The 26,883-nt window shown below is 38.8% G+C and overlaps 1 protein-coding gene across 1 annotated transcript in view; it reads right to left on the bottom strand.

Moving 5' to 3' along the window:
* SLC30A9 (solute carrier family 30 member 9) overlaps positions 1–26,883 on the bottom strand; it is a 103,158-nt gene that overhangs the window by 41,576 nt on the left and 34,699 nt on the right. The window contains exons 3-9 of the mRNA XM_063457909.1: positions 18,289–18,351; positions 13,618–13,717; positions 12,126–12,218; positions 11,255–11,337; positions 1,565–1,623; positions 518–585; positions 72–174 (exon numbers count right to left, since the gene is read on the bottom strand). Of these exons, the coding sequence (XP_063313979.1) occupies positions 72–174; positions 518–585; positions 1,565–1,623; positions 11,255–11,337; positions 12,126–12,218; positions 13,618–13,717; positions 18,289–18,351 (569 nt within the window). The remainder of the gene's footprint in view (positions 1–71; positions 175–517; positions 586–1,564; positions 1,624–11,254; positions 11,338–12,125; positions 12,219–13,617; positions 13,718–18,288; positions 18,352–26,883) is intronic.

Raw genomic sequence — 26,883 nt, 5'->3', positions numbered from 1 at the left:
TCATCAAACCAATTGTGCCAATATTTCTGTCCAAAACAATTGATAATACTTGTTGTATTATAACATCTTACCTGGTTGCATGTATCTGCTAAGGAGTGGATAGCTTCTGAAAACATACTTGCGGAACCAGTATAGACCCAAGCTAAAAGCTTGAAGAAGAAGTTTAATCCATTTCTGGATAAGAAAAAAAAATATATTAACCCAAATCAGTTTCTGAGAACTGGAATGTATATAAATTTTCACAACACTTTCTAACTTGCTTATGTTCAGAATTTGAAGTGAATAACAAAGCTAGAGTATTGGCACTTTTATAAATTAACATGGTTAACTTAAGAGGCAGAAATTGCCCAGAGCACTTGCCTTGCAAATACTTCTCATTTGGAAGGCTGTAATTGGACAGACACAGAAAGTCGTGCTTTTGCATCATATGTTATGTGTTGGTGTGCCTTGCTACAATATTTTTAGCTAAAATTATAAAGCACATCATCAATTTAAACTTAAAAACAATTAAACTTACATACAAATAGCAACCATCACCACTTTCCCAGGTCCACTCGTGAACATGCTGGTTGCTCTTAATCGGGGCTGTGTTCAAATAAACATAGAAAAAAATGAAATAACTTAACAATGAAAAATATTGTTATACAATACAAAGTTCATCGTTAGCCTACTACACACTGTGGATATCTGCACATCACTACGATAAACTCAAAAAGGACAAAGCAGCAAGCAAATAGGCAACGCGACAATCATTGCTTCTGATTTAAATGTGTAATATTCAAAATCTTTATTTTTCTTATACATTTCTTTAGATAAGACAGGACACAAACATTAACCTAAATTGCTAATGCAGAGTAGTGTGTATATATATATATATATATATATATATATATATATATCACATGTAAGATCTCATATCCATTACTTCTTTTTCAAAGACAGCTCAACATATAACAGATATATGCATACTAATTATAACGTTTCCTGTTTTGTGCTTTCTTTGTTGGTTATTTTTCTTTTCCCAAAGGGAATAATGCACGGACCAATATACACCAAAACACAACACACACAAAGTTTGGTTTACCAATTGTTTGTAGGCCCTGGTTGCCAGACATCTTGGATTACCACGAAGACATAGATCCAGCCAGTTTATCAGGCTGCTAACAACACAGAGTAGCACAGATGCACCTAGACTGCAAGGGCAGACGCCTGAATTTTCCAATCTGGAATTTATTATAGGGTATCACAATACTGAAATCAGGAGTTGACTAGACCCTAATCTCACCTGGGTTCTCTTCATATTTCAAAACGGTCTAAAAAAAAATGTCAAAAAATGTTGTGGACACAATGAGATCATCCAAACTAAAACATTGATCACAACCAATGAAAGAGTCGTAGGTCTAAAAGAGTGGAAATCAATCTATGGAGTTTGATGCCAAGACACCAAGTATATCTTAAAATTTGAGCTACTTTATTTAGAGTCATAATGTAAACTAAGTATTTCAGAGGACTGAATAGTCTAGAATGTATATCAAATTATAATGTATATAACATTTATGCATACCTTAGTGTCCCCTAGGAAGTCCTTGTATTCCTTTAACAACTGCTGATTTCTAAATACATCTAAGGGAGGAAAAAAAGAAATTTTATGAGAACATCACTTGTATGTATTTAAATCTAATAAATAAGGAAGAACCCATACAAAAGCAGAGTTCTAGTGCAATGAGAGTAGGATATGGTAAATTGCATTTTTTGGGAGGCTTTAACTCTGTACATAAGTAACCTGAACATAATGTATGTTACCTTAAAAATAATAGAATTCATGATTTAAGTTTGAATAATGTAAAAACAAATTCAAATTTTAGTGAAAAATGCAATGGGCATCTTTTCATTACATTATGATCACTTCTTTCAGGTTACTACATCCAATTTATGGCCACACAAAAGTTGTTAAAAATAAAATCCGAATACTTAAAGGATTACTATATCTACCATGACCTCTATGAGAAATCTGTGATTGGACTCGAGAATGACGTCAGGACAGGAGGTGGAAGAAAGCACTAAGAGCCTCGCTCGGCGTTGGCTGTCAGGTAAGTTTAAACCCCTTTTAAAATGTTTAAGGGGAGGGGGTAAGAATAGTAATGCTCACAGGGCGCTGCAAATGTTTTATAGTTTGTAAAATGGTTGGAGTAACCCTTTAAATACAAAAACTTATTTTCTTTAAATCTAACACAGCTTTTGTCTTACAGGCTATCAGCAGAGTTGTGAGTCCTAACACATGGAGGGGTAGGGGGGGAAGCAATGAAATGGCACTCAAATTTGTAATTTAAAATAACACATTAAAAATTCATATACAGTTTTAATTTCTCACATATGAAGTAATATTGGTATAACACAACCTCACGTGGGAATTGTTTCACTTAGAAGTAACTAAATCACAAATACAAATAAAGCTGCAAAGGTATGTCAGATGAGATGGAATGCCAATAGTAATATAGTCTCTGAAAAGAGATATTTAACTTTATTTATTGTTTACATCTACGTGGGTTTACATTTGGATAAAGCCAAAAGGTGCTTTCATCCCAGAGAGTATGACACCAACTGTCAGTAGAAGATCTTTCTAATCCATTATTTTCCTCATAATACAAGTGTCATTGTTTTTTTGTTAATGGAATAGACTCGTCAAACATCACGTTGATGAAAAAATGCTATAAAATAAATAAATGTAAAAAGAGGGAGTAGAAAAACATGGAGCTTTCCTACATGCTTCCTTTTGCACCGTTTTTTTTTTTTTGTTGTTAATAAAAATAGGCAGCTAATCGCCCTGTTCCATTGCAACTAGAATAAATTAGGTGGCAGATACACAAGATGAGCAATTTAAGACACTGAATACATTTAACGTGGAGTCTTGTTGGCTTGGACACTGAAGAGATTTCACTAATTGTGGTTAATGTGCCAGGGGGCAGAAAGCCATTGGACTTGAGCCTTTACTAAAATAAGAAATGGATGAAGGTTTTACATTTCCTCCATCACATACAATCTGTAAGAAGTAATTCTATATGGCCTGGGGCAGGCTGTGTTTGAGAAGGTCTGATACAATCAAAGTGGCAATGTTATATTAAACAGAATTCAAGCAGCTTTATTTTATTATTTCCTTTCAATGCTTTGGGCTCCTATAAAATTACCAAAGGGAATGCAGGATGAATAATTCAAGGGTAATTGTAGGTTACTGACCCAGTCATTGCCACAAGGCAGAGTAGTATTAAAAAACACATGTTACTTTTAATCACTATCTACAGATTCTGTGAACAGTGGGAAACGCAGTACAGTACATGTCAGTCAATCCTTTCCTAAATCCCAATATAAATTCTGCTTCCCATAGCATGCTTATACAACACGTGGATTTTTCATGGTATTAAATAGTGCTGATAGAAGCAATATGCCATAAAGATTTTGAATTTGTATTGCCCGACACCCAGGATATGCAGTACCATGAGCCGGGCAGGGTGTCTTTTTTTTGGCCTTTAGCCCTACCGTGGACAAGTGGTAGGCCTGGTAGAGGGATGAGACGGTCGGGACAGGTAGTGAGGTCTGTACCTCCGGTTGGTGCAGATCTCAGTATTTGCTCACTCACACTCTAGAGCTTTCTAGTGAGTCAGAGGGCAGCCAGCAGTGCTGCCAGCATACACTCAGTGAGTGACGGTAACGCTAGGGGCACTTACTGAGGTCATGTCTCTCTCTCTCTGTGGTTGTGTAACGAGGAATGTGCTCAATGTTTTGGTAAGAGTATGATCTAGATGAGAGCCAAACATGCTTCACCATATAGGGTTTACATTGTTTGGCTTCCTGAAGATTGTTATATTTAGAATTAAAAGAAATTAGCAAGGTAGTAATGCTTGTTCTTCTCATTCACTTTATTTTTTCTTGCAAATGTTGTATACTCCTATGGAAGGAATTACTGTCACCTCTGAATTATAGAAACATAAACCCGTTTAGTTTCTTTTTGCTCGATATGGCTATCTTTAGGTGGTTGGTTGATGTCACCTCCACAGTTGAGACATGAAACTGTGCGAAGTATAAGATCCCCCTCTAGACAACCAGGGTATATAACCTCCACAGGACCACCGTGGATCAAGGAAAGTTAAACATGGGGGGGGACAGAGCACCCCACACTACACACAGCCAGCACACACCACACACATATTACACCTAGCCACCACATGCACACTACAGGGAGCCAGTGAAATCCACTATTTTGCTAATTAAATATGAGTGGCAAAATTGAGGCAAAAATACCCAGTGGTAACTAAAGCGGACTTTGAGTATTTTTTCAGATCAGCTGAGTTAGTGAAAAACCCTGCCAATTTTCCAGTCTAAGCAGGATACAAAAACCTTTTACCGTATATACTCGAGTATAAGCCGACCCGAATATAAGCCGAGGCCCCTAATTTTATCCCAAAAAACTGGGAAAACTTATTGACTCGAGTATAAGACTAGGGTGGGAAATGCAGCAGCTACTGGTAAATTTCTAAATAAAATTAGATCCTAAAAAAAATATATTAATTGAATATTTATTTACAGTGTGTGTATAATGAATGCAGTGTGTGCGTATGTGTGTGTGTATGAGTGCAGTGTGTGTATGAGTGCAGTGTGTGTGTATGAATGCAGTGTGTGAATGCAGTGTGTGCAGGGCCGGTGCAAGGATATTTGCCGCCGTAGGCAAAAAAAATTTTGCCGCCCCCTCCCCCCCCCCCATATGTCCTGACTTCCCCTCCTCCTCCCTCAGTGGTCCTTACCTCCCCACCCCCGTGTTCCTTCACCCCCCCCAGTGGTCCTGACTCACCCCTCCCCTAGTGGTCCTTACCCTCCCCTCCCCTAGTGGTCCTTACTTCCCCCTCCCCTCCCATAGTGGTCCTTATCCCACCCCCTCCCTCTCATAGTGGTCCTTATCCCCCTTCTCCCTCCCATAGTGTTCCTTATCCCCCCCATCCCTCCCATAGTGGTCCATATACCCCCCCTCCCTCCCATAGTGGTCCTTATACCCCCCCTCCCTCCCATAGTGGTCCTTATCCCACCCCCTCCCTCCCATAGTGGTCCTTATCCCACCCCTCCCTCCCATAGTGGTCCTTATACCCCCCTCCCTCCCATAGTGGTCCTTATACCCCCCTCCCTCCCATAGTGGTCCTTATCCCCCCCTCCCTCCCATAGTGGTCCTTATCCTCCCCCTCCCTCCCATAGTGGTCCTTATCCCCCCCTCCCTCCCATAGTGGTCCTTATCCCCCCCCTCCCTCCCATAGTGGTCCTTATCCCCCCCTCCCTCCCATAGGGGTCCTTATCCCCCCCCTCCCTCCCATAGTGGTCCTTATCCCCCCCTCCCTCCCATAGTGGTCCTTATCCCCCCCCTCCCTCCCATAGTGGTCCTTATCCCCCCCTCCCTCCCATAGTGGTCCTTATCCCCCCCTCCCTCCCATAGTGGTCCTTATCCCCCCTCCCTCCCATAGTGGTCCTTATACCCCCCTCCCTCCCATAGTGGTCCTTATACCCCTTTTTTGTTATTATTATTTTTTTTTTTATTATTATTATTTTTTTATTATTTCTTCTTATTTTATTTATATTTTTTTTTTTCGTCCCCCCTCCCTGCTTGATATATGGCAGGGAGGGGGGCTCTCCTTCCCTGGTGGTCCAGTGGCAGTTCAGTGGGGGGGAGAGGGGGGCTGGCAGAGCTGTAACTTACCTGTTCTGCAGCTCCTGTCAGCTCTCTCCTCCTCTGCGCCGTCCGTTCAGCTCTTCTGTCAGCTTACACTGTAAGTCTCGCGAGAGCCGCGGCTCTCGCGAGATTTACACTGGGAGCTGACCGAGGTGCTGACCGGACGGCGTGGAGGAGGAGAGTGCTGACAGGAGCTGCAGAACAGGTAAGTTACAGCTCTGCCAGCCCCCCTCTCCCCCAGTCTGTATTATGGCAATGCAAATTGCCATAATACAGACCTTGACTCGAGTATAAGCCGAGTTGGGGTTTTTCAGCCCAAAAAATGGGCTGAAAAACTCGGCTTATACTCGAGTATATACGGTAATTTGAAATACTGTGTCAGAACTTTAGTCCCTTTAACATATACATTTTTTTTTCACTGTTTATACCCCTGATGATACACCCAACTGGAATGTTCTAAAAGCAGTACTGGCATTAACTGCTGTCAGGGTGTTTATATCGGCAGACATTTTGTGCTATGATAGAAATTAAAAGTGTATATTCTGAGTCACTCTAAACAGAGCAGACTCCATTTTGTTATTTTCAAGTTACCAAAAGACACAAGATTTCTATCCTTTATGTAAAACTAACCACTTTGCCAGAGCTAAAGGAATGCTTAGTATATACAAACCTGTTGATAAGAAATGAGAACGGGGGATGGACAGACTGTTAGCTAAATGCTAATGGAATATAATTAATTCTAAAACCCAGACATTTGTGACAGAGAAGATTAAATAATTTAATTTTACTTTCGATAATGTATAAGAGTCCCATTGTAATTTAAGGGTCATATTTAGTATTATAACTGTCATATTAGAAATTATAGCAGAATTTGCCAGACACATAGTCTGGACAAAACTTAAAGAAACTCTTTGATCTGACAGTAAACTTAAATTATAGACAACTATAAAGATAAGGTAAATGACGTCAAAATAGCCACCAGGAAAAGTTAACTCTTTCCTGGATAGGTATGTTTAGTGGGACGAGACTGCCCTCTATAGACCAAATACTTAAATTGTTATCTGGAAGGTAACCACACCCCCAGTGTCCCTATTGGTCTATCACCTAGTGAATTTTCCTTTAAAAGTTAAGACAAAGGGAAGAGAGAGGTATGCAGAGGAATGCAGAGAAAGCAAAGGGCAAGTCGGAAGCAGGCTAAGAAAGAAAAGCAGAGTGAGAGCGAGAAAGAAACATTCCTTGACACTTAGCTACCTGAGAATATCTGATGAGAAAATCTACTTAACTGGTAATTATACTGGTTTCATTTAATTAATCTAATGTAATTAAAAAAAATCTAATAGCATGATATATGACTGGATAAATCACGATCAGATTTCGATATTTAGAAATCTTAGTTAACTAAGAAGTACATGGTTATAACCATTCTATTCTGCAGATAGAAATGAATAATAATATGTATTCATGTGACATATCACATGTTAGCATATCATGGTATTTATCCAGGTGTATTGATTTGCTCTAAAATAAGATAAAATATCTGTTTAGGCAAGTTAAAATTCTGCTTATAGAACATAGTAGACTACTCTTATTGGATGGTTCCAGGAAATGACTAATGAGCTGGTTTAAATGTTATTTTATTTAAAATCACATGAGAATATGTCTTAATTACTTAGGAGGTCTAGCCAGCATTGAAAGGGTTATTCTAACTGTCAGCTAAGGGTTTTATGGCTATTTGCTGGAAGCTTTCTCTGTGTGAAACGTTCACTTTCTTTCTGTGAACTACCGTCATAAATCTTCTTAACAATTAAGACTGTGTTAGCCATTGGGAGAGGTTTTTACATTACCATATTGTATTGCATAATATGTTATACTGAATATTCATTGATTATTGTCACGCATGTTACTTATTATTATTTAAAATGTCACAATAAATTGTATCTATTTTTATAACAAATTGTGATTTTATTTATATGGAATACATTTCACTTACACGATAACGATCTTTGGGATCTGAGAATTGAAATAGTGGGCAATTCTCAACTGTTTACTATTATTATCCCATAAATATCCCCACACTGCAGCAGGGCAACCTCAAAATGATAGACAGACAAAACATCAAATATTGCTCTGCACAACAGTCTGTGATAGGATGCATATAATATACAAAATTACTACTGAAAAATTAAAATGAAAATTGAATCCAAAGGTTCTAGAGATTGTTATATATTTGAGGTTACATTGAATTATTTCCCAAATTGGCTGAATTTATTACCACTAAAGTTATAATATTGCCACCACAGGAATTGTATAACAAACATTCCAAAGGGGCAGTTTATGGGGATTAGTAGTAATTATACAAGGGACATAGATTGGCCAAATCAAATAAAAAATTTTAGCCAAAAGACTTATCTACTTGCTACAATGTCCCTTTGGTGTACAGAACATGGGTTGTACTGTTAAACCGTTATAGGAACGTATACTGGAGCACCACTGAGCTATTGAGAGTAGGAGTATCAAACACAGTGTCCCATGACACTGTAATCAAGGACAATCATTAAATTTCAAAGATTTTTTGTGTGTGTAGAGATTGATTTTATTTTTTTATTATATGCATTTTTTAAATAATATGCATTTTTTGTTTTTAGAATATTTATTTTGTATGAATTTTTATTATGCACAATCTGAATTTTAGGTTTAGAATGGTTATATTACTGCATATGATTAAGTGTGATTTTATATGTTGTTGAATTTTGTTATTTGTATGTATATATTATGGAGCCAATATGGAGTTACCATGGAGATGAACGTCACACGCCAGCTGTATGGTCCTGCCCATACACATACAGTGCACACAGGGCTTTTTTAGTTGTCCATGAGGGATCCTTGGCCGCCATGTTTTTGGTATCATCTCAGTTTTCTGAACTCTCTAAGTTACCATGGGGGTATATAAGAACCGGAAGTGAAAGACTTATTTGTGCAACCCTCCTTGAAAAAGTCTTTAGCAGCAACTCTCAAAGTTATCAAGCAACTTCTTCCTCTCATTTAACCTTCCGCTGTCTGGCATTGAATCAGAAGAGAAGCAATATAGCGGTCACCCTTTGACAGATGAATACTGTGTCCAGATTCAGAACTCCGATGCAGCTGATAGGGGTCCTGGTGATTTTAGTGTCTGAAAGCACGGCTTGTCCAGCACTTTATGTTTGCAAGAACAATAAGTTTATGTGGCATTTTTATTTTTATGTTTCTTTGTATTACCTTTTAGCCTACTAAAGTTGTTGTAGACGGTGTTCCCATTTGGTCTGCTCTTTACTGGAAACAGTACCCTATATATAATTGGTATGTGTTTTAAGTGAGATTTATCACTCTATCCATACAGGGAGTGCAGAATTATTAGGCAAATGAGTATTTTGACCACATCATCCTCTTTATGCATGTTGTCTTACTCCAAGCTGTATAGGCTCGAAAGCCTACTACCAATTAAGCATATTAGGTGATGTGCATCTCTGTAATGAGAAGTGGTGTGGTCTAATGACATCAACACCCTATATCAGGTGTGCATAATTATTAGGCAACTTCCTTTCCTTTGGCAAAATGGGTCAAAAGAAGGACTTGACAGGCTCAGAAAAGTCAAAAATAGTGCGATATCTTGCAGAGGGATGCAGCACTCTTAAAATTGCAAAGCTTCTGAAGCGTGATCATCGAACAATCAAGCGTTTCATTCAAAATAGTCAACAGGGTCGCAAGAAGCGTGTGGAAAAACCAAGGCGCAAAATAACTGCCCATGAACTGAGAAAAGTCAAGCGTGCAGCTGCCAAGATGCCACTTGCCACCAGTTTGGCCATATTTTAGAGCTGCAACATCACTGGAGTGCCCAAAAGCACAAGGTGTGCAATACTCAGAGACATGGCCATGGTAAGATAGGCTGAAAGACGACCACCACTGAACAAGACACACAAGCTGAAACGTCAAGACTGGGCCAAGAAATATCTCAAGACTGATTTTTCTAAGGTTTTATGGACTGATGAAATGAGAGTGAGTCTTGATGGGCCAGATGGATGGGCCCGTGGCTGGATTGGTAAAGGGCAGAGAGCTCCAGTCCAACTCAGACGCCAGCAAGGTGGAGGTGGAGTACTGGTTTGGGCTGGTATCATCAAAGATGAGCTTGTGGGGCCTTTTCGGGTTGAGGATGGAGTCAAGCTCAACTCCCAGTCCTACTGCCAGTTTCTGGAAGACACCTTCTTCAAGCAGTGGTACAGGAAGAAGTCTGCATCCTTCAAGAAAAACATGATTTTCATGCAGGACAATGCTCCATCACACGTGTCCAAGTACTCCACAGCGTGGCTGGCAAGAAAGGGTATAAAAGAAGAAAATCTAATGACATGGCCTCCTTGTTCACCTGATCTGAACCCCATTGAGAACCTGTGGTCCATCATCAAATGTGAGATTTACAAGGAGGGAAAACAGTACACCTCTATGAACAGTGTCTGGGAGGCTGTGGTTGCTTCTGCACGCAATGTTGATGGTGAACAGATCAAAACACTGATGGATGGCAGGCTTTTGAGTGTCCTTGCAAAGAAAGTGGCTATATTGGTCACTTATTTGTTTTTGTTTTGTTTTTGAATGTCAGAAATGTATATTTGTGAATGTTGAGATGTTATATTGGTTTCACTGGTAAAAATAAATAATTGAAATGGGTATATATTTGTTTTTTGTTAAGTTGCCTAATAATTATGCACAGTAATAGTCACCTGCACACACAGATATCCCCCTAAAATAGCTAAAACTAAAAACAAACTAAAAACTACTTCCAAAAATATTCAGCTTTGATATTAATGAGTTTTTTGGGTTCATTGAGAACATGGTTGTTGTTCAATAATAAAATGAATCCTCAAAAATACAACTTGCCTAATAATTCTGCACTCCCTGTATACTCACTGTGACTTTGTACCATACCTCACCACTTCTTGTAGTTTTCAAACACTGCCTGACCCAAGGTGCATGTATATGAATGAAGAATTTTCTTATATACTAAAGGCAGAGATGCTTTTTTCCCAATTATTTTTTACATATACTTTGTTTAAAAATAAAACTATTTCCTTTAAAAACTTGATGAAAGAATTATTACATAAAAAAAATGATTTTGATTTTACAGTTGTCCTTTAACTCATCCAGACATATCTGTGTTGCATAACCGCAGTGAAAGCACCGCTCACCGTTTGACAGAAAAACATGTACAATTTTCCTACAAGTTGCTCTAACTCATTGGTTCTTAAACCCAGGGCAGGAAAGTTCTAAACCTTTTATTAAAAAAATGATTAAAAACAAAAAAAACAAAAAAACAAAAAAAAAATAACTACAGGGGAAAAAAAGCCACATGGAAAAGACCTTATGTATGACTTCACTAGTGAACTTTTCATCGATACGAGTTACCAAAGAAGGAAAGTGGTGCCCTACAACAAGGCACTAACGAGGCAGAACATAAAGTGGAAAGGTTACTGGGAGGTGATGTATCCCACATTTATAACTGAGGACTTGATCAGTACTCACTTTCTTTGTATGCTATTTCCTCTTCCTGTCTCAATTTCTTCTCTCTGAAAATGGCTTCAGGACTCCCCCAAACCTCAATCGCTCTGTAGAAGAAAAAAAGTATGACATGATCACTTTGTTAATAAACCCCTTCTATTTGATATAGCTCTATTGTCTGTGTTTATTACCATTCAGCTCGCAGAGAGTAACATATCCAGTATTGCTTATTACTTTACTTAATGACCACCAACCAGTTTTACTAAGACTCTAATTATACTTCAAGTAAGTATCTGGCAATTTAAGCAAACTTACATGTGCCATAAATAATATCATGGCATCCTCTGAATTAAGTGCACCTGTCAGGCAATGTGGCTAAGAAATAAGATGATGGAAAAGACAAAGACTACATTTTGAATAAAGTTGTATAAAAGTTGTTCCCAACACATTTCAGTATGAAATGCCCTTCTGAACCTCCAAAAACCATTAGCTTCTATCATATTAATACTTCAAGTTACAGTAAGTCTTTTACACTCTCTAATCACAAGATATTTACCTTGATTCTGTTACATCCACAGGACCCTGGGACCCTTGGACTCTAGTCTTACTGTGCTCCTTAGTCCCCCCTGGACTCTGGCCCAGAGTCCCTAAGGATGGCCCTATGGCCTTCCCTAGTCGCCCTCGGCATTTTCTGTGTGCTGTTTAAAGGTCCCGAGTAAAGTACCTCAAAATATCTTGGATGCTAATCTATTACTATTTTATGAATTGATGTGTGCTGTACAGTTAGGGCTATCCAACTGCATTTGTTTTTGGACTATGCACAATGTATTTGGAACATATAATTACTATTATTAATATATGTGAACATACAGCTCTAAACAATCAACTCCCTTACTTTGATTCAACATCTGATCTTAGATAAACTGTAAAAGCTTCTGTGTCATCATGAGGACTTCTTCTTCGTATCTTCCGTAATGGTTCCAGATCACTGAAAGAAAAAAAAGAAAAGGAAAGGATTCATAACCAATTACTAACTTCAAGGCATTACAGTCCAAAAAGTGTCCACTATGAATGTAGTATAATATAGTTTGGATCTATTAAAGACATAAGTAAGATGAGCTGGGTAAGAAAGCATAGACTGTTATATGCACAGTTCATACAGCAATAAAGCATTGATTTTCAAGTCAGTCCTCAGTGACTATCCTCAGATTTACAGAGTACCCAACTGTAATCCAAGTGAGATATTGGTAAAACCTGGATAATCCGGGCTGAAGTAAGTCTATTTTGGGAATGTTACTGTGTAAAGAGTTATTTAGGCCTCCTGGGGAATAACTTGAGTTTCTCAAAGGCTTTCTTTACCTCATGCTGCCATATCTGCAGTGGGATTTGCACGATACCTAGCAGTAATAGCAGATAAAACACAATTACAAAGCATATGGTTTTATTAGAATCTTGATAACAGACTGAATCTTGAATAAAGGACTGAATCTAGGTCATCTCAAGCAAGAACAAATCCCACCAGACAAAAAATATTTTGCAAATCACAATATCTTTTAGATGTGTTCCTTCCCTCACTCCCTTAAAAAAATATAATAATAATAATAATAAGTGTGACACTAAATACCAAAACAACTTTAGCTTTAGCAGATTTGGTTTATAGATCATGCCCCTGCATGCTCACTGCTCAATTTTCTACCATTTAGGAATTGTGTTGTTTAGCAGTCCTGAAACAGATTCACTTGGCCTCCCTACACACTTCCTGAAAAGAGATAATTATTTATTGTAAAATTCATTTATTGCACAATGTGTTTAATTTAGAAGTTCTGATTTCCAGCTAGGGCGTAAAGTCGTCCCCTGTATCTGATTAAAGGTCAATCTACAGAGCAGGAGATAAGAACGTCTAAGGTAAACACACTGCAGTAAGATCAGTTTTAAACAATACAATTTTTTCATGAAGGCTATGTGAGTCACAGCCAGGGAAGGTACAGCTATGGCTGTAAAAACAAAGTGATTAGGGTCAAACAGTAGAGAATTAGGCAGTGAGACTTGAGGGACATTGTCTAAAACTGCTTCATTAAGCTAAATTTTTTATGCTTAAAGTATTTCTCTAAAATTGCTTTAAAACTTTCCATTTTCCCTAGTGTTGGGACAGTCTCCTTGCAGCAGCCAATCCTAATCCTAATAACCTTTGTCCAATAAGAAACACTTTGGCAGCCACTGTTCACAGCTCACTGATAATATTGCTGTTTCTCAGCAATGGCAAAGTTTTAAATTTTCAAAAAAAGGGACTGCAATTACACACCAAAATCAATACATTAAGATGCGTTTGTTTTGGTGCTTAGACTGTCGCTTTAATCTGATATCTCATAGCAGATAAAGTGAAATACCTGGGTTTTAGGCAGAATTCATTCATTGCTCGTACACCGGTGATAAAATTATTCTTCATGTACGTGGCTCCATACTCCCGTTTCTTTAAGACAGCTTTGACTATAGCAAAAACAAACAACAAAGGCTCATAAACTATGCTCAATTTTCCAATACTCTATGCAACACAGTGTCTCAACAAAACCACTTTGTGGGAGATGAATTTCAATTTTACAGCTCAACAGATAAAAAATAGATAATACTATTATCCAACTTAATGATGCTCATTTTATCAGAAAGGAAAGAAAAACTAAAAAAGTTAATGTACGTTGCAGAGAAAGGAATCAGCATTCTTAAGGTTTCAACAGGTACAACTGTTGTTGCTTTACTGAACTGAGCAATCTAATCGCTGCAGTAATATTAGTCTATTATAAGGCTAATATTAGTTAATAATCCAGATAACCTGTAAGTTTTAATTAACGTCAACTCAACACTTTTTTTTCTTTTCAGTTTAATGTTTTCAATGCAATTTGCAAATATATCGAAAAAGAATGGTAAAAAAGGCACTAAACAGAGACAATACTAAAATAAAATATATACATATATAACTGACAGAAAATAGGTCTTTGTAAAACTAGTGTTTTTACTTAAAATAGCTACTTGTGCCAGAAGCACACATATTCTAAACTCCCTACTGGGATTGTCTCTAAAACAAGTCGTTGAGGAGCCAACTCGTAAAGAGGCCATACTAGATTTAGTGTTAACAAATGGAGATTTGGTATCAGATATTACTGTAGGTGAAAGTTTAGGATCCAGTGATCATCAGTCAGTGTGGTTTAATATAAGAACAGTGACTGAGTCACACCACACAAAAACAAAAGTTTTAGACTTTAGAAAAACAGACTTTTCTAAAATTAGAATATGTGTAAAGGAGTCATTATCAGACTGGAGCAACTTAAATGGAGTCCAAAATAAATGGGATTATTTAAAAGCTGCACTACTGAAGGCAACAGAAAATTGCATTAGGCTTGTCAGTAAAAGCAAAAAATTCAAGAAACCACTGTGGTACTCCGCAGATGTGGCCAAAATAGTAAAAAACAAAAAGTTAGCATTTAGTAATTATAAAAAAACCCAGAGTGAGGAAGACAGAATGACCTATAAGATTAGGCAGAAAGAGGCTAAGCAAGTTATAAGAGCTTCCAAATCACACACAGAAGAGAAAATAGCACAGTCAGTAAAAAAGGGGGACAAAACTTTTTTTAGATATATAAATGAGAAAAGAAAAGTAAAACAAGGATTAGTTAGATTAAAAACAAAAGAAGGAAGGTATGTAGATGAGGATAAAGGTCTAGCTGACTGCCTCAATGAATATTTTTGTTCGGTATTTACAGCTGAAAATGAAGGAAAGGGACCTCTGTTAAAAAAAAGGATAAATGAGTCATTTATTACATGTGAGTTTACAGAGGAAGATGTTCTATTGCAACTGTCAAAAGTAAAGACAAATAAGTCAATGGGACCTGATGGAATACACCCAAAGCTATTAAAAGAGCTTAGTGGTGTACTAGCAAAACCATTAACAGATTTATTTAACCAATCATTGTTAACAGGAGTAGTCCCAGAAGATTGGAAGTTAGCGAATGTTGTGCCCATTCACAAGAAAGGTAATAAGGAGGAGTCGGGCAACTATAGGCCAGTAAGCCTTACTTCAGTAGTGGGGAAAGTGATGGAAACCATGTTAAAGGATAGGATTGTTGAACATCTAAAAACACATGGATTTCAAGATCAGAGACAACATGGGTTTACTTCAGGGAGATCATGCCAAACTAATCTTATTGATTTTTTTGATTGGGTAACTAAAATTATAGATCAGGGTGGTGCAGTAGACATTGCTTACCTAGATTTCAGTAAGGCTTTTGACACTGTTGCACATAGAAGGCTTATCAATAAACTGCAATCTTTGAGTTTGGATTCCAATATTGTTGAATGGGTAAGGCAGTGGCTGAGTGACAGGCAACAGAGGGTTGTAGTCAATGGAGTATATTCGAAGCTTGGGCTTGTCACCAGTGGGGTACCTCAGGGATCTGTACTTGGACCCATTCTCTTTAATATTTTTATTAGAAGGTCTTGATGGTAAGGTGTGTCTTTTTGCGGATGATACTAAGATATGTAACAGGGTTGATGTTCCAGGAGGGATAAGCCAAATGGCAAATGATTTAGGTAAACTAGAAAAATGGTCAGAGTTGTGGCAACTGACATTTAATGTGGATAAGTGCAAGATAATGCATCTTGGACGTAAAAACCCAAGGGCCGAGTACAGAATATTTGATAGAGTCCTTACCTCAACATCTGAGGAAAGGGATTTAGGGGTGATTATTTCTGAGGACTTAAAGGTAGGCAGACAATGTAATAGAGCAGCAGGAAATGCTAGCAGAATGCTTGGTTGTATAGGGAGAGGTATTAGCAGTAGAAAGAGGGAAGTGCTCATGCCATTGTACAGAACACTGGTGAGACCTCACTTGGAGTACTGTACACAGTACTGGAGACCATATCTTCAGAAGGATATTGATACCTTAGAGAGAATTCAAAGAAGGGCTACTAAACTGGTTCATGGATTGCAGGATAAAACTTACCAGGAAAGGTTAAAGGATCTTAACATGTATAGCTTGGAGGAAAGACGAGACAGGGGGGATATGATAGAAACATTTAAATACATAAAGGGAATCAACACAGTAAAGGAGGAGACTATATTTAAAAGAAGAAAAACTACCACAACCAGAGGACAGTCTTAAATTAGAGGGACAAAGGTTTAAAAATAATATCAGGAAGTATTACTTTACTGAGAGGGTAGTGGATGCATGGAATAGCCTTCCAGCTGAAGTGGTAGAGGTTAACACAGTAAAGGAGTTTAAGCATGCGTGGGATAGGCATAAGGCTATCCTAACTATAAGATAATGCCAGGGACTAATGAAAGTATTTAGAAAACTGGGCAGACTAGATGGGCCGAATGGTTCTTATCTGCCGTCACATTCTATGTTTCTATGTTTCTATATTTCTACTTTTAAAAGCATCCTATGAATTGAAATATTCTACACTGAAAATATTTTTAAAACAATATTTCCAATTTATTAAAAGCCATACATTTGATAAATAAAAAAAAAAATAAATAATATGCATTATGTATGCACTTTAAAGGAATAGTCCAAGCACCATAACCACCACCAGGAGTGCCCAGCGGATCCCAGGTAAGGAGGCAGAGAGGAGTGCCCAGCGGATCCCAGGTAAGGAGGCAGAGAGGAGTGCCCAGTGGATCCCAGGTAAGGAGGCAGAGAGGAGTGCCCAGCGGATCCCAGGTAAGGAGGCAGAGAGGAGTGCCCAGAGGATCCCAGGTAAGGAGGCAGAGAGGAGTGCCCAGCGGATCCCAGGTAAGGAGGCAGAGAGGAGTGCCCAGCGGATCCCAGGTAAGGAGGCAGAGAGGAGTGCCCAGCGGATCCCAGGTAAGGAGGCAGAGAGGAGTGCCCAGCGGATCCCAGGTAAGGAGGCAGAGAGGAGTGCCCAGCGGATCCCAGGTAAGGAGGCAGAGAGGAGTGCCCAGCGGATCCCAGGTAAGGAGGCAGGGAGGAGTGCCCAGCGGATCCCAGGTAAGGAGGCAGGGAGGAGTGCCCAGCGGATACCAGGTAAGGAGGCAGGGAGGAGTGCCCAGCGGATACCAGGTAAGGAGGCAGGGAGGAGTGCCCAGCAGATACCAGGTAAGGAGGCAGGGAGGAGTGCCCAGAGGATCCCAGGTAAGGAGGCAGGGAGGAGTGCCCAGCTGATCCCAGGTAAGGAGGCAGGGAAGAGTGCCCAACGAATCCCAGGTAAGAAGTCAAACCATTACTAAATGGTTAAAATGTTTAACTCTGTACATTGGGTGTTACTGCTGTAGTGGTTATAGTGCTTATACTATTTCTTTAAAAACTGCTCTTCCATTAATCTTTTTAAGATCATTTTCAGATTTATTATAATAATAATGTGTCTCGGAAAGATTTTTAGCCAACTCTGTAATGTGGCACAATGTCATGATTGCCACTTGCATTCACATTTTCAAGAGGAAATTGTAGTTAACTTTACTATAGCCTGGGTAGATGAAAACAATAATAACCCATTATGATTACTGTTAGCCACCAATCATAGGCAACCTTTGTCGTTAAACCGTGTGAGAACAGTTTAACCCCTTCAGAATAGAAAGCGCCCAGGGCCTCCTGGCACGATAACATAATTTTGATAAAGTTTCTATGGTGCAGAGATTGTTCCTATAAGGTTACTTATTCCCTATATTTAATATACATGTGTGAAGTCTATTTCCCACTATCCTGAAACCAAGCAACTCCATCTAGGCTCCCTGTCAATCATTTGTATAAGCTCCGTCCTCTGCATCTCCGAGTCAGCATAGGGAAAGGAATGGAAACAGAAATAAAGTTTGTGTTTCTCCTCCTCAGATGCAATCTGTGGCTTTGTCTGCAGTGAACTGGATTGTGATGTCAATTGGTAAATATTTAACATACATTCAAAATGAAATGGAAAAAATTTGCACAAGTGCAAGTTATGGGTGATCTGCAATGTTTTCAACGTTCCTTTAAAAAAATAAAAAAAAAAACACAATATATATGTTTATAATGTCCATTTACATTTAGTTATTGGGAATAAAGAATACACACCTTTAACTTGAATAGGATTTTGTGGGAAAGGAAGTATTTGTTCTACTTTTCCAGGATCGGGTCCTATTAAAGAAAAACACATAAAGAAGATTTAAGCTGCACAACGATTCTACTGCCTGTTGTCTAATTTGCATTAAATATAGAAATGGTTTAAACTGTCTACATTGCAGTCTGGGTATCAATAATATTCTAGACACATTCAAAAGAAAAATTATAATGTGTACACTGAAGGGAGCTTCTGAAACTATTTTTATGTTGAAATAATGAGATGGTGTATGTCCCATCAACATAAAACTATACAAAACTAAATCTTAAAGGGTTACTCCAAATATCATAACTGCTACAGTGGCTATGCTGCAAGGAGTACCATGTCCTGGATCCCCGGTAATGGGGCAAATAATTTAACAATTGTTTGCATGCTGTTGTGCTCTGGTGCTCCCTGGATGGTCCGGTGATGCACTTCGAATTCTGCAGAGCCATAGAAGCGATTCATTGGCTGGAAACATCAGCTGACTACTCTCAGCCAATGACCAACATTCCGTGCAACAGAAGTGCACCTCCAGCAGCAAAGGGGTTAAATATTGCATGTGCAGCATTTCATAGCAAATGCAGCACATACAGACACAAGACACCATAACAACTTCAAATCACTGAACTAGTAATGGTGCTTAGAGAAACCCTTTTAAAAAACTCATTATGAACAAAACAATAAGACTAGATTAGCTTAAAAAATAAGCAAGGTAGTAATCACATGAAAGAGCCTATACTATATTCATACAGCCAAATTAAATTTTTAAGACTCAAGAATAAGAAAATAAGGCTTCGGAGGACAGCATAAAAGAAATGTGGCCTTTACATCCATGGTGTCATTTTATCAAGCAGTAGAGCAGTAGCAGAGGCTCCATTAGTAAGTTGCTTGTCAGTGAAACTCCATCCAATATAGCAGACTACTTAGGACAAGGATGGCCATCTCCCATGATGCTTTGCCAGATGGGTATCTACCATTGATGCCCATCTCTTAGCGCCATACCAGGGTTAGCAGGTTGTTATGAAAGCACACATTGCAATACCCAAAGCAGTATTTCCATTAAATAAAATAAAAGTTACACTCCACCTTAATATACATTTCTAAAAAGATTTGTTCCTTGAATATTAAATCCACAAGCAGAATAGTTCTAAACACAAAACTTGTAAAGCATTGCAGGAAAGAATTAATAAAGACATTAAAAAAAACAAAATATCCTTAGCAATGGCACAGCAGCAAGTGATGGATTTCTAGAAAATTATCATCAGTTTGTTTTGCTAATGACAGCAGATGTTTTTGTCGAAATAAATTTGATGTTGGGGAGATGGAGCTTGAAGTAATGCAATTTAGATATTCAAGATCTATAATAAGTGACAAGCTTGTTTCTTTAAACTACTTTTAAGCGTGTGATGAAATTCAATTGTATTAACTATTTCACAGTCATCTGGATGTTCCTCGGCACTGGAGTGGTGTTAAAGATATAATGGTTATAATTATGGCTGTTCGTCCTGTTTCTTATAATCTTAAACAGAGGATATGGAACATCACTTGTCGTAATTATTACTTAGTAGAAATGGTGATGGGAGCCTTTATTGCATAGTTTAAGCAAGTCTCTTTATACATGTCAAGAACACTTCTCTCGTTTTGTTTAAGGAGAAAGGTCTAAACTTTTTTTTTTCTTCAGCTTGTCAATTTTTATTAGTTCCTTAACATTCAGGCAATTACAAAGGTTATGCTAACATTAATATAGAACAACATAATGAAGACATCATTTTATAGTCACATACATCACTTTCCAATGATGTGGGGTAACGGGCAACAGTAAACATTTGTATTCTATTAGAAACAAACTAGGATTTTCAACAATTTGTTGCTTTTTAAAATCAGTAAGGTTGTATGTGTGCTTTCAATTGCTCGAATAATGCTGCATCTTCATTCATGACAACACTTTGCAGATCATTACTACCAGCGGCTTCCTACATAAAATTCTGATTCTAGGAGACGGGCTTGAGGAGAAAAAAAGTGCATGCTTTATTTATTTTTTTTCTTCCCTCGGCTCGGATTTTCTCCCTGCATATTACTAAAGGGAGAACGGTTGAATTAAGGACAAATGCCACAAATAGCAATTGCTGGCTTTGAGTTTAACAGTCACCAATCTTATGCATACATTATAAAGGTGCTGCTGGGGTTAATTAATACAAAAAACAGAATCCAGTGTACTCACACAATCACTAAACACCAGCTTCAAAGCACAGAGTTTTATAGTTTTTTTTTTTTGTTTTGTTTTTTGTTTTTTTTTTAAACACCTAGCTTGGGGGAAAGAGAAAGGGGATATAGCTACAATATATGATCACACATGGTTTATATCATAAAAGCAGGCATTGGGGTGCTAGAATAGGACAGGCAAAAATGTGGCACATTGGCATTATGGCAGTGGTATGCAATGTATGATCATATATTGTAAATAAATCCCCCCTTTATTTTTTATTTTGCATTTTAAAAATCTTACAGTTTATTTAGGAAGTGATACACACACACCTATCTACCTACCTTTTGGATATAATAAACATGCGGATGTGGACAGAGACTGTACATAAATGAATATTAAAAAAAAGTTATGCTGATGTAAATGGAGAAGGACAGAAATAAAGATCAATTAAATTTTTTCATGCAAAGAAATAAAAATTAGACCTTTAATGTAATAGCTCCGCTCCCGTCAACTGTGGCTTCTAGCGGTTAATCTTGCACTTTAAACGGGGGTTTACGCTCTCCCCACTGCATGACATTTAGTGGAGCTTAGCTATCTTTATAGCAGTTTGAGGTAAAGATTTCAGAACAAAAGTGTTCAATCTTTCAAAAGATCAAATCACTTGGTGCCATTTAACATGTTAAAAGAACCAGTCAGAAAATTACTATTCAGATTTATATCACCAGCCAGCGCTACATCCAAACAATATCCATTTTAAATTACAGAGAGGAGTGGTGAAACTTTTATTTTTATTGAAACTATACTATGTATCTCTTTTTATATTTATAATTTAGGCAAGCAGATGATCTATATAATGCCACTCAAAAGAACCGACCAATGACAGCAAGAGGTAATTTATTGGCAGGTTCATCATAGGACAAGAATCAAGTGAAAGTCATATGGGTTCACGTTCAATTCATCAAGCAGGAGATAAAATTTTCTAAAGCAAGTTAAAGTGACACTCCAGTGCCAGGAAAACAATCAATTTTCCTGGCACTGCAGGTCTCCTCTCCCTCCCACCCCCCATCCCAGCTTGCTGAGGGGTTAAAACCCCTTCAGTGACTTACCTTTATCCAGCGCTGGTTCAGGGTCCGCCCACGCTTGTCCCCCGTCGACGTCATCCGGCGGGGGAGGCCCATTGCGCATGCGCAGCGGGGGAGACCTAATGCGCATGCGCATTAGACCTCCCCATAGGAAAGCATTGAAAAATGCTTTCAATGCTTTCCTATAGGAATTTCAGCGACGCTGGAGGTCCTCACATAGCGTGAGGACGTCCAGCGACGCTATAGCACAGAAAATCTGTGTTATAAACCCGGAACTGCCCTTTAGTGTCTGTCTAGTAGACAGCCACTAGAGGAGGAGTTAACCCTGCAATGTAAATATTGAAGTTTATGAAAACTGCAATATTTACAGTTGCAGGGTTAAGGGTAGTGGGAGTTGGCACCCAGACCACTCCAATGGGCAGAATTGGTCTGGCTGCCTGGAGTGTCCCTTTGACATTTGACTGAAAATGAAGCCATTTTTTTCCAATGCTGGCCACAGACAGGAACAAAAATGATTGAACTCCTAAATGGCAGAGAATGGAACAGTGAGACTTCGGAGGCATTATTTATACACCAAAACTGCTTCATTGAGCTAAAGTTGTTTTGGGTGACTACAGTGTGTATTTTTATTCACTTTTGAATCTGATTATGCAGCTCTAACCACAACCCCTCTGGTAGTGACATACAGCCAACATGATAGTACAGCATTGTTTACTAGAAGTTCCTATATTCTGCTATGTTAATTGATCACTATAGCCTTAGGAATACAAATATGTATACCTAACACTATAGAGCCCTAGTCACAGAAACGGTGACTAGGGCCCCTTCCGCTGCGAATAAATGGTTAACCATTTATTTGCTTACCTTAATCCAGCGCCGGGCTCCCCCAGGACTGGTCAAGTGAAGCAGAATGCGCATTACTCAATGCTTTCCTATGGGGATCTTTTTTGACGCAGGAGGTCAGTGAGGACATCCAGCATCAAATAAGTGCGTTTTACTCTGATTTACTGTGTAAATCGTGGAAGCGCCTCTAGTGGCTGTCAGGGAGACAGCCACTAGAGGCTGGATTAACCCTGCAGTTTCTCTGAACATGCTATGTTTTCAGCTGCAGGGTTAAAACTAGGGGGACCTGGCACCCAGACCATTTCATTGAGCTGAAGTGGTCTGGGTGACTATAGTTGTCTTTTAATCACAGACACAAGGACCCTGTAGGCTCTAGCAAGCTATTAAAGCGAGAGATAAGACATTTTAACTTAAAGGGACATTCCAGACCCCTAAAGCACTTTTGCTTGCTGAAAAGCTTTAGGTGTGTCTTTTTTCATTTTGCAAAAAGTGACAGATTCCAATAGATATTGATACTTTTATAAATTAACCTGGTTACACCCCAATTGGCTTTCAAGCAGACTCTTCCTGGTTTGGTTAGAGGCAGCAATTGCTCAAAGAACCTACCTTGCAAAGACTTCTCATTGAGCTGCACTGGGAAGTCTGTGATTGAACAGACATAGAAAGTCAGGGAGGGCTTGCAAAGACTGCACACAAGAGAACTAAGTTTTGCAAGCTGTTTTTTATACCCCAGTGAAAATAAACATAATTAAATGCATGCACGTTTTCATTTGGTCTAAATCTACTAAATGGTGAGTTATTTCTTTTGTATTTAGGCAGTGGAGTGTCCCTTTAAACGGATTTTATAGGCACTACAAAAAGAACAGTTTTTTTTGTTGTTTTTTTAACCTTGCAATTAAAAACATTGCCATTTTACAAGTATGGCAGTTTTCATTGCAGGGTTAAAACGCCTCTAGTGACTATCTTCCTGACAGCTACAACCGCGCCAACCTGGTTATAGATCAAATGGCTCCAACTGACCACGTTTGGCTTAGTACAGCGTTTTACCATGCATGCCAACTAGAGGAGGAAAAAAAGATGGATGGTGCCTAACTGAAAAGTAATCAGAAAAATATACAGAACTAGATGAGGGGGGTGCATCAAAAAATACCATGTCAAATATTACTATAGTAGAAGATACATTTATTGCATAAAACGATACATAGACAGTAGAACATAAATTAACACAAGTATCAAGTATAAGTAACAAATAAATACAAATGAGTAGAAATGTATTTATGTATTCATGCACTTTGTACCCATCTGTTACCTGTGATTACACATGCACCATTGGCCAAGATAATCAATCAAGATGTTCTCAGCCAAGGAGGCTGGGTGGCCACTGCAAGACCAGTATGGCAAAAGTAACCCTTTTTACTTCATTCAGGGGTTGGCTAGAAATACATGTTTGTATCTTTAAACACACCATGCAATAAAGTAAGTTTAAGTATTCAATCTCTCTTTATAGGAAATGTATAGAGCGACTGTATAGGTCACATGCAGGAGGCATGACTAGTGTTGCATAAATAAACTAATTTAACTTCTAAGTGACAGATAATTGAGCAGGGAGACTGCAGGGGCATGATCTATAGACTAAACTAAAGTTGTTTTGTTGTTCACAATGTCCCTATAAGACAGATAATAAAATTAAAATAAACTCTTAATGTTTTATCTGCAGGTCCAAATTTCAATAATACTCATCTATGCGTTAGAGTCAGCACTGCAGAATTAGGTTTAAGACCTGTAGTCTGTTGCATCTTCTTTCACAGCCGTGACTCTCTTAGTCACTTCCATTATCTCCACCTTCACCCCAGCTATGTCAGCATTAAATAGCTTGTACATATTAATCATCAGATAATTTACTACTGTGTGTTGCACATTGCACAACGTATACTCTTTATAGTGTTCTGTGTCAGAGTAAAAATGTTCACGTAGAGAAGGTGAATGGTGCTAAGCAAATCCTTGGTTCCTAAGCACTTGAAGCACCATAGCCACTACATCTCTCTGTTCCAGGACTTAACTCCGTAGCGCTAACAGAAAATCGTAATGGAGGCAGGGAGTGGTTGTGATTATGGTGCTTGGAATGTTTCTGGTTTCAAAATGGTGCACTACTAGAGAACAAAAAGAAACATATTCTTATGTTGCACAACCAAGCTATCAATCAGTCTTTCTTAATTAAATTTTACACTTTTGCAGCACCCAAAAAGATCTAGTTGTATTTTGTATTACAATGAAAACCAATGACCTCATTTACTGAAAGCAGTAAAGGAGATCTTAACTTGTGTAAAATGTAAGCCCACATCATGTTATTTTAATATTTGCTACAATTTAAAACGTTTCGAATGGCACAGGTTAGGCTAGGAGAATAGACCTACGGGTATTTTTAAAGAGACAGGCAAGAGCAATTTTACGTCTGTGTTTAGTACTCAACCACTGTTGGTAAACGGATGGTGTAGCACTTGACAAAACATAAACAAATACCATTCAAAGCTTCTATTTCATTTAATAAATCAGATTAAAGCAAATTACTTTTTATTGGCCCATTAAAGGCAGTTAAGTACAATAAGTACTAATGCTAAGCCTACACATGAGAATGAGTTGTGGACCAAGACGCCTGCAAAATCTCCTGTGAAGATAAGGTGGATTTACCCAGACTTAATCAATCTGTGGGTAGGCGCAAAGTGATTGTTCAGAAAGTTACATCAACAGCCTTAACTAAAGTAATCTAATCCTCTAATGTACAATTTTTACCTAACTACACAGCTAAGGCCTACATCTCAAGATGTAACAAGATCAACTGAACTCCCTCCAAACAGAATGCTGGAAGGTACAACTTGTCCCAGCATGGTAGAGGAGTCACCAGATAGGTCACCTTATTAATAGGTACATCTCTTGTGAACATTGCTGAAGGTGTCATCCTAGAAGAACACTTAAATGACTGCAGTTCTTCTTTGAACCACAATTAAAATAAGGAGCAAAATGTGTTTATAGATTTGAATTTCTATGCTTTTCGTTAAGGGTGTTAGGACTCGGAGTGACTGTCACTTCTTATGAGGGGACAATGTATTATTTGGTTAATGCTATAATATATTGATTAGAAATATTAGAGGGAAAAAAGAGAAAGAAACAAAGAGAGAACAGAAGCCAGTCTTAGTGTAACCTCCTACTTGGCGGATAACCACTGAGAAAAGTTTTCAACACAAAAAAAAAGAAAAGAATAGGAGGATTACCAATATAACAAGTTGATATAGTCAAATACTGCATACGGTAAAAACAACTGTAATGGTTAAACTTAACTTTTACTAGGTATTTACTAAAAATAAGTCCACCAGCTACTGGGCTTCTAATGATTAGTTTAGATCAGTCATGTCCAAATTCCGGCCTGCGTTTCTGGTTTAATATGGCCTCACAGTTAATTTGGTAAATCTGTTGTGGCCCCCAGTGAATCCCTGAATGACGCTCAGGACCCCTGGGATCTCTGAATCTTTGAATGCAGCGGTCCTGAGCAGTGCTCGGGGATTCACTGGGGGCCAAGAGATCGCGAGAACGCAGACGGACGTGCAGTGACGTCAGTCTGCATTCTCGCGATCTCTTGGACGTCATGGGATTCACGGGATTTGGTGTGCGCGATCGCAGAATTTGGTTCCTTCTCCCTGCTGGGACTATAATAGCGAATAGACAGAATAAAGAGGGACCGAATAAGGAAGAGGGGCCGAATAAGGAAGAGGGGCCGAATAAAGAGAGAATAGGCAGACTAAAGAGAGACAGAGTGACGAGACAGAGTGACGAGACAGAGTGACGAGACAGAGTGACGAGACAGAGTGACGAGACAGAGTGACGAGACAGAGTGACGAGACAGAGTGACGAGACAGAGTGACGAGACAGAGTGACGAGACAGAGTGACGAGACACAGTGACGAGACACGGTGACGAGACACAGTGACGAGACACGGTGACGAGACAAGGTGACGAGACAAGGTGACGAGACAAGGTGACGAGACAAGGTGACGAGACAAGGTGACAGAGTAACGAGAGAAGGCGACAGAGTAACGACAGAAGGACAGAAGTAACGACAGAAGGACAGAAGTAACGAGAGAAGGCGACAGACTAAAGAGGGATAGAATAAAGAGAGACAGAATAAAAGAGAGAGGGGGCGGAGCCTAACTGCCAAGCAGGACAGACATGCTGTGAATCAGCTCCTGCACAAAGCGACAAAATTGGGGATAAATACCCCGAAAACAGACACGATTCTGAGCCGGAGGGCACACAACGAGTCAAGGGACCCAAGGGGCATCGAATTAACCTACAAACAAGATTTACACTGCCCGGGAACCCGACCAACAGCACATGGGGCCTACATGCGACCGAGCCAGGGAGAGGCGGCCGTTCTCCTGGATG

The sequence above is a fragment of the Pelobates fuscus genome, chromosome 6, assembly GCF_036172605.1.
Source record: "Pelobates fuscus isolate aPelFus1 chromosome 6, aPelFus1.pri, whole genome shotgun sequence".
Taxonomy (NCBI): Eukaryota; Metazoa; Chordata; class Amphibia; order Anura; family Pelobatidae; genus Pelobates; species Pelobates fuscus.
Note: the sequence above shows the minus strand (reverse complement) of the source record. Positions and strands in the feature narration are given on the sequence as shown.